This window comes from Pinus tabuliformis, chromosome 6 (genome assembly GCF_031772625.1).
Source record: "Pinus tabuliformis cultivar Carrire ecotype Pingquan chromosome 6, CPIR1, whole genome shotgun sequence".
NCBI lineage: Eukaryota > Viridiplantae > Streptophyta > Pinopsida > Pinales > Pinaceae > Pinus > Pinus tabuliformis.
In genome coordinates this window covers 140,370,169-140,382,058 of record NC_142292.1, presented here as the reverse complement: position 1 = coordinate 140,382,058, position 11,890 = coordinate 140,370,169, and the positions used below count along the sequence as shown (strand labels likewise).

At 40.1% G+C, this 11,890-nt stretch overlaps 1 protein-coding gene across 1 annotated transcript; it reads left to right on the top strand.

The window, feature by feature from the left end:
- The first annotated feature begins 797 nt into the window (after positions 1 to 797).
- On the top strand, positions 798 to 1,425 carry LOC149257760 (ethylene-responsive transcription factor 1A-like). Its single transcript, XM_089370196.1, has one exon. The coding sequence runs from the start codon at positions 844 to 846 to the stop codon at positions 1,408 to 1,410; it is 567 nt and encodes a 188-aa protein (XP_089226322.1). The 5' UTR covers positions 798 to 843; the 3' UTR covers positions 1,411 to 1,425.
- The last annotated feature ends 10,465 nt before the right edge of the window (positions 1,426 to 11,890 follow it).

Here is an 11,890-nt window from a genome sequence, read left to right as displayed (position 1 = left end):
TTTGATATAATCTTTTTTTCAAAAATTGAGCACGTCACAATTTAGGTTTTTCACAGGGTTAAATTTATAAATTAATATATATATATATATATAAAAGTTTTATTCAAAAACTCCAAAACAAACAACACATGTTTTTAAACATGATCATTTTCATATTGAATTAAATCTTTTAAAACCAGTTATTTAAATTAGATTTTTTTTACTGTATATATGGATTCAGCACAAAATTGGAATTAGAGGAGAGAAACCCAATAGAAAAATATCCAAAAAATCTAACTCCAAAACAAACAACATAGATGTTGAAATTTTCAACATGGTCATTTTCATATTGAATTAAATCACTCTCCTATTTGAGAACCATTTCATTCCCACCAAAACTCCAAAACAATGTGTCATCATGGACCTTTTCAGATTAAATTAAGTCTTCACACAAACACCTGTGTCTCATCACTCTCCTATTTGACAACCATTTCATTCCCACGAAAAACTCCAGAACAAAGTGTCATCACTGACCTTTTCAGATTAAATTAAAGACTTCACACAAACACCTGTGGTTTGAAAATGATAATAGAAAATCGTTTGTACGCGTGTCTTTTACCACGAGTAATTAAAGATGACTCATATTATTTGAGGGCCGGTTGAATCTAAGGTTGGGAGAAGAATGTCGAGGAAGCCTTCACGAAATAGGCATTGCCACTAACGAATTTTCGGGAAAGTACGGATGTACTGACTATGGAAATTTGTGATTTATATTCTTAACTCACGCACTTCTCCATCCGCCACGAAATAAAAATCTATCTATCTGAATCTCCATCTCTTTGCGATCGGCGAGAGACAATTTCGATGGATGTTGCAGAGGCGAGTCTCAACATAAGTATGTTGGAGTTCATTCGCCACCATTTACTGGAAGTGGAGGACGATATTGGAGGAAACTCATCCTCAATGTCTTCATCCTTATCCTTCACCACCGGCGGCTCATGCCAGAATAGCAGCATCGTATCAGTATCAGAGGACGATGCGAGTAAATTTACCCAACAAAACTGCTCTCCATCTTCTTCTGTGTGCTTAGTTAGAAGAATAGAGACGGTTAAGGTAAAGCCACAGGCACATGAGGAGGAGAATAGGTGCGCCAGACACTACAGAGGAGTCAGGCGGCGGCCATGGGGAAAATTCGCGGCTGAAATAAGGGACCCCGCAAGGAAGGGGGCCAGGATATGGCTGGGTACTTTCAAAACCGCCGAAGAGGCTGCTGTCGCATATGATCGCGCTGCCTTCAAAATTCGCGGACCCAGGGCGGTCCTTAATTTCCCCCACGCCTTAGCATCCAATTCAGAAAATGGATCGGCCGATGGTCAGAAGGCGGAGAAGAGGAAGAGAGCAAACGGTGATAAAGGGCTGGAGGAAGGTTGAGCGTTACTTGCATCATGATTAGCTCCAGAATTTTTATCTTAATTTCGTACAGAAAACAATGGAAATTATGGAAATTTTAGTCAGATTAGCAGAAATTTTTGGAAATTTTGGTTACAGTTATGAAGCTTAAAAAAAATGATTTTGAGTGTTCCATAATTATTTTTCCATGGTACTGAATCCATTTCCACCACTAAAAAACCATTCAAATATTCAGATAAAATTTCTTGAATTTTTTTACAAAATCCTGACTAGAATTTCACCTTCCTCCTGAAATTGTAACCTCTCTTTCATAAATAGATTTCTTGAATTTTTCCTACAAGATTCTGGCCAGAATTTCGCCTTCTAAACAAAATTATAGACTTTGTAAGCAAAGCCATTCTTATTCAACGGTGATTGATGTTTTTTAATATATTAAATAGAATTTTGAATATTAATTCATTTATATTTTTAAATTTATATATATATATATATATATATATATATATAACTAATATAATATAATTATGAAATTAATATACAAATTAAATAACAATTAACATCATAGGAAAGTGCGTTTATTTTTTACATTTATTTAATATAATTATAAAATAATTATTATATAAATTATTTAATAAAAATATAACGAAATTTACTTTTTATATATTTTTCCATATATTTATGAAATTATATAAAAAGAAGATAACATCAATTTTTGAATTTAAAAAACGAATATTTATACTAAACCATTAATTGAAAAAAATAATGCCACGACATATATCGACAATATTAAATTAGACTAATTAATAAATATGTCGCTGTTGAAGACTATGAAAAGAAATTGCGAAATGTTTAGGTGAAATTTTCGTTTGGGTAAGGATAAACCAGAAAAACAATGGGAGAGGCATTTGTAACGTTGTCATTCACTGACGAACAGTTTTCATTTTGATTTCGGTTATTTCTGTGGCACAGCTTTTGTAGGATCCCCATTTTGGGATTTTTTTGTGGGCCCATTCTTTTACAGATTGCCATTCTGGGATCTTTTCAGGGCCTACCTTTTAAAGATCCCCGATTATGGTGGAATTTTTTTAGTGTCGTTTAAATTAATATTTACATTTTATTTTTATTTTAGGTTTAGAATTAGTTTTTAATTGTAATTTTAGATTTAGCAACTTGAAAAAATTCTAAAACAATTAAATTATAGATTTTAAAAATTTAAGTTTCCAATTTGTTTTACCAAATTCTAAATAAATCAAAGCATAAACTACACTTAAAAAAAATTAACAATTTTTTTTATAGAAAACTCCTGTAATTATTTCCAAGATGATTGCTTGGGAATGCTTGGGAATGTTATTTACTCGTATCTTTGCTATTAAGTGCTTATTATTCTAGATTTGTTTAGCAGCTAATGTAATGTATTTTAGTTCTAATCGTTTAAATACTTTTTATATTGTAAATTATTGATATTTCTGGTTAATTAAAATATAAAGTGTTGTACCTAGTCTAGGTTTATAGTGGCATCCAATTGGATTTGATCCTGGGCCTGTTTAGGATAACTCTCACCAGTTAAATTATCCTAGATTTAAAAAAAGAGAGTAAAGTTTATAAGTTTACACACACACACACACACACATATATACCCAAGGGATTAATAAACCCAAAGGATTATTAATATTATAAGTCCAAAGGATTAATATAATAAACCAAAAGGAATTAACACTATAGACTCAAAGCATAAAATTATGAACCATTTGGATTATTTCTTTTTTTTTTTTTGACAAAATCAGTTACTGATATATTATAAAAAACTTCAGGGACTGAGTCCTAGTACATAGATATGACAGACCAAGGCATTAAGGATCCAAAACGGGTTCACAGACCCTTGATCCTCATTGCTACATAAACGATAACTGAAATGAAAGAGGTAACGGCTATATTGCCGGATAAAAGAGCCTGCAAGCCAACAAAATTTACACTTCATAATTCCTAGGGGAGTTTCTGGTTAACTGAATCATCAGGGAGGGATTCCTTCCTTGCGCTGGCTCTAGTTGAAGCTTCCGCTTGCATACTTTGGGTGAGAGTCCTGATATGCGCTATAGCTTCCTCAAGATGGGTGCACCTGTCCTTCAAGGCCTCGATCTCTGCTTTTTGTTTCTCAAGCTTCTTCCGTTTTGATCTGCTGTCCGCCTGGTAATCATCTTTGAGGTCGTTGAAATGCTTGATGAATCTGCCAATCATGAAAGTGTGCGCTTTGCAGAGAGTGCATTCACTGTTCGTGATGACATTTTCTAGAGGATTGTTAGCAGGCTCCTGAGCTCCTTGCTGATCCTGCTGGTCCGCCATTTCACCAAGCTGGGGAAGAAGACCGGAGAGCTGAAGATGCGGAGAGGGACGAATTCCGGGGATGAGGGCGATATAAGGGAATAAAACAAACAGTGAGGAGGGGTGCGAAGCTTTGCACAGGGAGGGGACCAGAAGGGGGAAGGGACAGGATGACAAGGGAGCGGAAGGATGAGAGGGGGAGCGCTGCGACGGCCAAAAAAACCACCAGTTAGAAGGAAAATTAAATCTGAAATTAAAAGAGCCTGAGATTACCGCTGTCGATGTGCTTGATCCGAGCTTCAGATGACTGTGCCCAGCTTCAAGAGAGTGCCTGTGCTGAGAGGGGGCGCGGTCCAGAACCTTTGCAGCAGTGAAGGATGAGATGACATAGAGGTCCATGCTGCTATAAATAGAGGGAGGGGGGCATCTCGGGTGCGTGAACCAGAGCTGGCTGGATCGATTCCTGAGGTGACTGTGAGCCCAGGGAGAGATCTTGCTGCATGCGATGAGGATAAGGGAATGATGACCATCTGCGCAGAGCTTAGAAATGACGGCGGAGGACGAATGAAACACAAAATCGAGGCTGGAAGAGGTGACATATTCAATCGCAGGGGGGAGGATCTGATATGAGAGGGACGAAGTTGCGCAGTCGAGGAGATTTGGCAGAGAGTGAGGGGATTCGGGGATGAACAGATTTCGAGAAGATTGATGTCTGAGGTGACTCAGATTCTGAGAAGAGGGGGTGGGATAGGATTCTTTAGGGGATTGCTTTGTCATAGAGAGAGTCATTTTCTCTGACTTGGCCTACCGGTCTACTGGTTGCTTTGTTGGCTTGTTCGTCAGCCTCTTTGTTGCTGCTCCTTAGGACGTGTTTGAGGGTGACCCCGTTTATTTCTCTAATGTTGTCCATAATCCTGGCTTTGATATTGTTCAGAGCAGTTTGTTTGAATTCCCTCCCCGAGACCATAGCAGCTATAATGATAGCTGAGTCACCCATTATAAGCGGATTTTGAAGGCCAAGTTTTTTCACTATGGAGGTTCCCAGGAGAAGGCTATATGCCTCAGCCCTGTTGTTGGACATTGTACCCAATCCCCACTCGTAAGTCACTATAATTTTCCCTTGATGATCTTTGATGACTCCTCCTGCGCCTGCCTGACCCGGGTTATTTTTTGAGGCCCCGTCGAACTGAAGGGAGGGCCTCTTTTGATTTTGAATCCATTCTCTGATTTCCTCATTAGAGCCTCTTAGCTTCCAGTCAGTTTTTTTCTTACCTGTACTTGCTGTTTTGTGGTTCCTTGGTTCATGGCTGAATTTGCCCATCCATTCAATTTCGCTTGGGTCCCCAGAATCTTGTTCTGATTGGACTATTCCATTCGCTCCAATGGTCTCGGAGATGAGGGCAATTGTTTTTGCAAGGGTGCTGGAGATGTTGGGCTTCTTGTTATTAAAAATGCTTTTGTTTCGGGTGTTCCAGATTTGCCAACAGAGGGTTGGAGGGATGCTGTTCCACAGTCTTTTGGCGAGGGTCTTGTTATTTTTGGGGTGGGGATAGCTGTTCCCCCAATTTTTTTGAAGGAGGGTGATCTGATTGGGTAGTTCACCAATCCTTAGCGGACTGGTAATGAGCTTCCAACAATTTCGAGCAAAGGAGCACTCTAGGAAGAGATGATTGCTGCTTTCTTCCGCTGCTCTACACAGGCAGCAGATTGAAGGGCCGAGGATACCTTTCTTCCTTAGATTTTCTGCTGTGAGAATTTTGTTTTTGAGGAGGGTCCAATTGAAAAATTTGATCTTTGGGAGGCATTCCGGATTCCAAGCCGCTTTGTGGAGAGGCCAGTTGTTTGTGGCTGAGGCATTTTGGAGGATTTTGTATCCTTCTTTGACTGTGTAGTTACCACCATTGGGGTCCCAAACATACTTATCCTCGGACAGACTGTTGAGGGGAGCTGAACCTGAGAGAGATAGCTTGAGGTCGACCCACAGATCCCTTAGATTGTTTGGGAGGGGGAGGTGCTTCCAGCCCAGCCATCTGTTTTGGTCCCAAGAGGAGATGTCATAAAGGGTCTTAAGATTTTTCCCTTCCATCCACAATTGCAGGGGACTGAGATTTGGGAGAGCTTCCCTTGCTTCTGAGCCCATTATACGATCAGTCCAGATGTTAATGTCTCTGCCACTGCCCGGAGCTCTTGAGATACATACTTTGAAATGAGGGAGAGTTTTTTTTATAAGTTTCCAGACCGGGGTGCACTGCCTGTCAACAATGGGTTCCGATAGGATGTTGGAGTTGGCCCCATTCAGATATTTCCTTTTGATTACCTCTGTCCACCAGGCTCCTTTTCCGTTGAGAATTCTCCAGATCAACTTGAAGCCCATGGCCATGTTGGCTAATCTTGGAATTCTTATTCCAAGCCCTCCTTTTTCGAAAGGTAGAATGACCTGATCCCACTTTACTAGACTGAACTTTTTGGAGTCCTGCCTTCCTCCCTGCCACAAGAAGCTCCTAATGATTAATTCCATGTGCTTATGAATACTGGCCGGGGCAAGAGTGGTTGCAAACTGATAAATTGGGAGGGCTGAGAGGATGGCTTTAATGAGAGTTGTTCTTCCAGCCAGGTTGAGCCAGGACACACCCCAACTTTGAAGCTTCCCTCTCAGTTTCTCTATTAGTTTAACCCAGATTTCAGTTTTGACCGACTCCTTTGCTAATGGTAATCCCAGATACATGAAATGACTCCAATTCCTTTGAGCAGGGATGTCCAAGATTGTGGAGATTCTCTGAATAATCTGCCTGGGGACGTTCCAGGTGTATATCATGCACTTATTATTATTGAGTTTGCCTCCAGACACTTGAAGAAAGAGCTCTAACGTTTTCTTGAACCTTCTTGCCATGAGACTGGAAGCTCCTCCGATTAGGAGGGTGTCATCGGCAAAGAGGGAGTGGTTTATCCCCTTGGTTCCACGCACTATGCTGATACCTGTGATTTCTTTTTGCCTGCGAAGATTTTCCAGGTGTATGCTTAGCGTTTCGGCCATAATAATGTAGAGGAATGGGGAGAGCGGGCAGCCTTGTCTCAATCCCCTTGAGCTTCTGAAGAAGTTACTTGGCCTGCCATTAATCAGAGGGGCTGTCCAAGGGAATGATATACACTCCATGATCCTGCTGATGAAGGTGTTGGATATCCCAAATTTCCCGAGGACTGCCTTTAGGAATTGATGATTGACTCTGTCAAAGGCGTTCGCCATGTCTAGTTTGATAATCATGCCCTTTTCCTTTCTATTTATGCTGTTGTGTATTGCCTCCTGAATAAGAATAACGTTGTCCGTTATTTGTCTTCTGGGGACGAAGCCTCCTTGATTCTCGGAGATGAGGGAGGGGAGGAGCTTTTTTAACCTGTTGGCTAGGATTTTGGTGATAATTTTATAGGAGACATTGCATAAGGAGATTGGGCGGAATCGATCAAAGGATTGGGGGTTGGGATCCTTGGGGATGAGGGCTAAGTGAGAAGATTTGATGCTGTTTCCCATTTTGCATTTTGAAAAGAAATTCTTTACCATTCTAATGAAGTCTTTTTTGATGATTTCCCAATGGTTTCTATAAAATGCCACTGTGAACCCATCTGGGCCCGGTGCCTTATCCTGTGCCATGCTGAAGATTGACCACTCAATTTCCTCTGTCGTGACCTCTTGGTCCAGCTCGTTGTTTTGGTCTGCTGATATTTTATTTTCAATTAGGCTAAGGAAATCCGCATTATCGTTGGGCTGAGAATCTGCAGATAGGAGGGCGCAGAAGTGTCTGGACGCTGCCTCCTTTATTTCCTCTTGATCTCTAAGCTCCCTTCCTTCCATCATGATTCTCTCTATATGATTCCCTGCCCGCCTGAGCTTTAGGCTGTTATGAAAAAAGGAAGTGTTTTTGTCTCCGGCTTTGAGCCAAAGGCAGCGGGACTTTTGTCTCTGCTCTTCTTCCTCCCTCCTGTTCTGCTTATACAGTTCTTTGTACATTTCATTCTCTTTGGCCTGGTCTTCCTCTGTATACTGTGTTCTCTCTTTTTCCTGACTCCATTGTTCCAGCTGAGCTTGGAGGTCAGTTCTTTTTTTGCTTTCCTCTGCTGCGTGGTTTCTTGCCCATCGCTTTATGACAGTCCTGAGAGATTTGAGCTTGGCTTCCCAAATGTAGTGAGGCGAGCCAATTATTTCTTTTGCCCACTGCTCCTTGATCAGATTTCTGAATTCTTCTTTGTTGTCCCAAGCCTTGTTATATTTAAAGGGAAGAGGCCCCATGTTCTTCCCTTTATCTAAGGTCAAAGACACTGGTTTATGATCTGAGATGTATCCTTGTATGATTTTGCTTTGGATATTTGAAAATCTTGCCACTGTTCTTTCTTGAGCGAGGATTCGGTCTAATCTCTCTTTTATATTGTTGTTGCCAGTTCTTTTATTGCTCCAGGTGAATCTCCCGTTTTGCGGAGGTATGTCCACTAGATTATGGGTTTGAATTATTTCTTCTAATGAGTCTCTTGAAGGGTCAGCGTAGTAGTTTCCTCCCAGTTTCTCATCAGCATTCCTTATAAGGTTTAGGTCCCCTCCAAGGAAAATGTTCCTTCCCTGTACTGTCATGAGGTCTGATGTTATTGATTCCCAACATGAAGCTTTGTCTCTATAATGATTAGGAGCGTAAATGTTGTATATAGAGTATTCCTCTTTCGAGGCTTTGTTCTGCATGTCTGTTCTTACCCACCAGCTGTAAGACTTTTGATATTTAAGTTCCCATTTGCTTTTATCCCATAGTGTTCCTATGCCTCCTGAGGCGCCAGCTGCACTTATTGCTATGCCTGCATAGTTTTTGCTTTTTTTTATGTGGTTTTGGAATTCTTGTTCCGTGATTTTGGTCTCCTGGAGAAGGAGAAGGTCTGGATGTTCAGATTTGAGGAGGTCTCGGACTGCATTTGCTTTTAGGGAGGAGCCCATCCCCCTACAATTCCAGGAGACCAAAATCATCATTTACCTTGTTTGGTGTTTGCCCCGCTTTTCTCTTTCATTTTTTCTCCGCTTCCTTTGGATTTATCTAGAAATGTGTCCATTGGTTGCTGCGTTCCGGTAGCCATTTCTTTTGCAGCGTTTTCATCCCTAATCTCTTTGTTAGACTTCCTTCCAACTTTTCTGGGGGGATCGGTGGAGAGGTTGTTTTCCTTTGATTTATTCCTGGTTAAGATTCTCTCCACTGTTGGGGGAGGAGAGGGCTGGGGGAGGGAGATAGGGGAGGATATAACAATGGTACCTCGAGGGGAAGGGGGAGGGGATGGGGGGTCCTCTGCGGACAGGGTTTCAAAGGGGTTGGAGGAGGAGGGGAAGGAAGGGGCAGAGCCAGAGGGGTGAGAGGGGAGGGGGGGGTTTTCATGGGGAGCCTTTGAGATTGAGCCTGGAGGGGGGTTTGATTTTTTCTTTTTGACGTGCTCCCAAGCTTCCTCGGGGGTTTCAACATTGCCTTCAGGTACATTTGTTTTAGATTTGCTACATCTATTGGCGAAATGCCCATATTCGTGACATACCTTGCACTTGAAGGGTAGCTGCTCGTAGTCCACTTGCTGAATGTGCGTCCATTGATCGACTTTGAGTTTAATTGCTTCCGACAGTCCTTTCCCCAGATCTACTTCAACACAGATCCGCGCGCATGCATGCATGTTCTCCTTCGGTTCAGATCTGTCGATGTATTTGCCCACTGCGTTCCCTATGGCTTTGACTGACTCATCCCCCCAGCAATGAAGCGGCAAGTGGGGCAGGCGAACCCAGACGGGGACAACGTTGGGAACGTCCATTTCTGGGTCAAAGTCTGGAGTCCATCTGTTTAGGTAGAGTCCCCGAGAGTCCATGAAATAAGGGCCGTTTCTGAAGATGAGGTTCCTGTCCTCCATTGATTCAAATAGAAAGGTGTAAAATCCTCTGCCACAGAACCTGATTGCTATTTTCCCTTGCACCATCGAGTTCCAGTTTCTCTCGACCCATCTCTGAACTGATCGGGGGGAGGGCCACAGTCCCGTGAACTGGCCGACCAGGCCTCTTTCTGCTAAGGAGACTGCTGCTCTCCTCGGGAGGGAAGGAGGTAGAGATACTTCTGGTATTTCATCTAGTTTCTTGATGAACTTGGAGGCTGTAGGTCGGATTTTTCCCGCTGCGCTCTCGGGAATGAGAGAGGCAAACACTTTTTCAAGGTCTTCAGGATCCTGAGACGGGGGGTCCATTTCAGGCATTGGAGGATCAGATCTGAAACCGCAAGAGGACAACCGGGGGAGGCCCCGGTGCTGGGGGAGGGCAGGAGGCCCAGGAGCGAAGGAGGGGAAGTCAGCAGGGGGAGGGCGCTAGCCTAGCAGCGGCGCTGCCAGGCGCAGGGGCGCAGGAGCGATCAGGGATCTAGGTCGCGCGCAGGTGATCGCCAGTCGTTCATCCTCAGGGCCTCCGATCACCAAAAACCATTTGGATTAATATTATAAACCTAAAGAATTAATATTAAAAACAAACGGGATAAATATCATAAACTCTTCGGATAAATATTATAAACCTAAGCGATTATTAATATTATAAAACCAAGTGTTTATTAGTATTATAAACTCATGTGATTAGTCAACTCAAAGGAATAATGTTATAGACCCTTATGATTAATATTATAAACCTAAGAAATTAATAAACCCAATATATTATTAATAATTATAAACCATGCATATTAAACTCTATATCTTAAGCACACTATATGATAAATCTAATATTAGAAACCTCATATTATAAACTGAGTTCTTTAAAACCTAAAATTAATAAACCCAAGAGATTATTAATAATTATAAACCATGTATATTAAATTCTATATATTAATCACACTATATCATACATCTAATACTAGAAACCTCATATTATAAACCGAGTACTTTAAAACCGGTTATAAACCCATTGTTATAAACTGTAATATTAAACCCAATATTATAAAGCCAAAATTGATTTATATTTAACCCAAGGGACTAATATTGAACCATAAGCTCAAGAGTTTTATATTGACCTCAAGGGACTAATATTATAAACCCTATTAATAATATTATACCCCACAAATATGAACCCCTAGATTAATATATCTAAGAGATTGATACTAAAAACCCAAGTGAATGATAAATCCAATGAATTAGTACTATAAACCCAATGAGTTATAAATCGAGAGGAAAAATATTAAACCCAATGGATTAGTGTTATAAACCCAAAGTATATAAACCCTAAGATCAAGAGATTATTAATAATTATAAACCATGTATATTAAACTATATATCTTAAGCGCGTTATATGATAAATCTAATATTAAAAACCTCATATTATAAATCTAGTACTTTAAACCATGTTATTAAACCTATTGTTATAAACCCTAATATTAAAGCCAATATTATAAACCTAAATATTAAACCCCAAGAGATTTATATTTAACCCAAGGGACTGATATTAAATCATACGCCGGAGAGATTTATATCGAACCCAAGGGACTAATATTATAAACCCTATGAACAATATTATACCCCAAGAATATGAACCCTTAGATTAATATATGAAAGAGATTGATACTAAAAACCCAAGTGAATAATAAACCTAAGGGATTAGTACTAAAAACCCAAGGAATTATAAGCACAAGGGAATAATATTAAACCCAATGGATTAATATTATAAACCCAAAGTATATAAACCCTAAGATACATATTGTAAACCCTAAAATAAACATGATTGACCATGGTTTACCATTGTTTATTTTCATATTGACACAATCTTTGTCATAATGCAACGTTGGGCCGTGGTTGACCATTGTTGATTTTCATAGTGAGACAATCTTTGTCACAATGTGACATTGGACCATGGTTGACCATGACTGACTATGTTTGATTATGGTTAACAATGGTTGAACATGGTTGATTTTCATATTGAGACCATGGTTGAGCATAATTATAAACCCAAGGGATTTATATTTAACACAATGATTAATATTATAAACCCTATGAATAATATTATACCCTAGGTATATGAACCCTTATATTAATAAGCTCAAGGGATTCATATTATAAAACCAATGTAATAATAAACCAAGTTAATACTAAAATCCCAAGGGATTAATATTATAGAACCAAGATATATAAACCCTAAAATAAACATGGTTACAAT

Coding starts and splice junctions, on each gene's coding strand:
- LOC149257760 (XM_089370196.1), top strand. CDS start 844: ATGGATGTTGCAGAGGCGAGTCTCAACATAAGTATGTTGGAGTTCATT.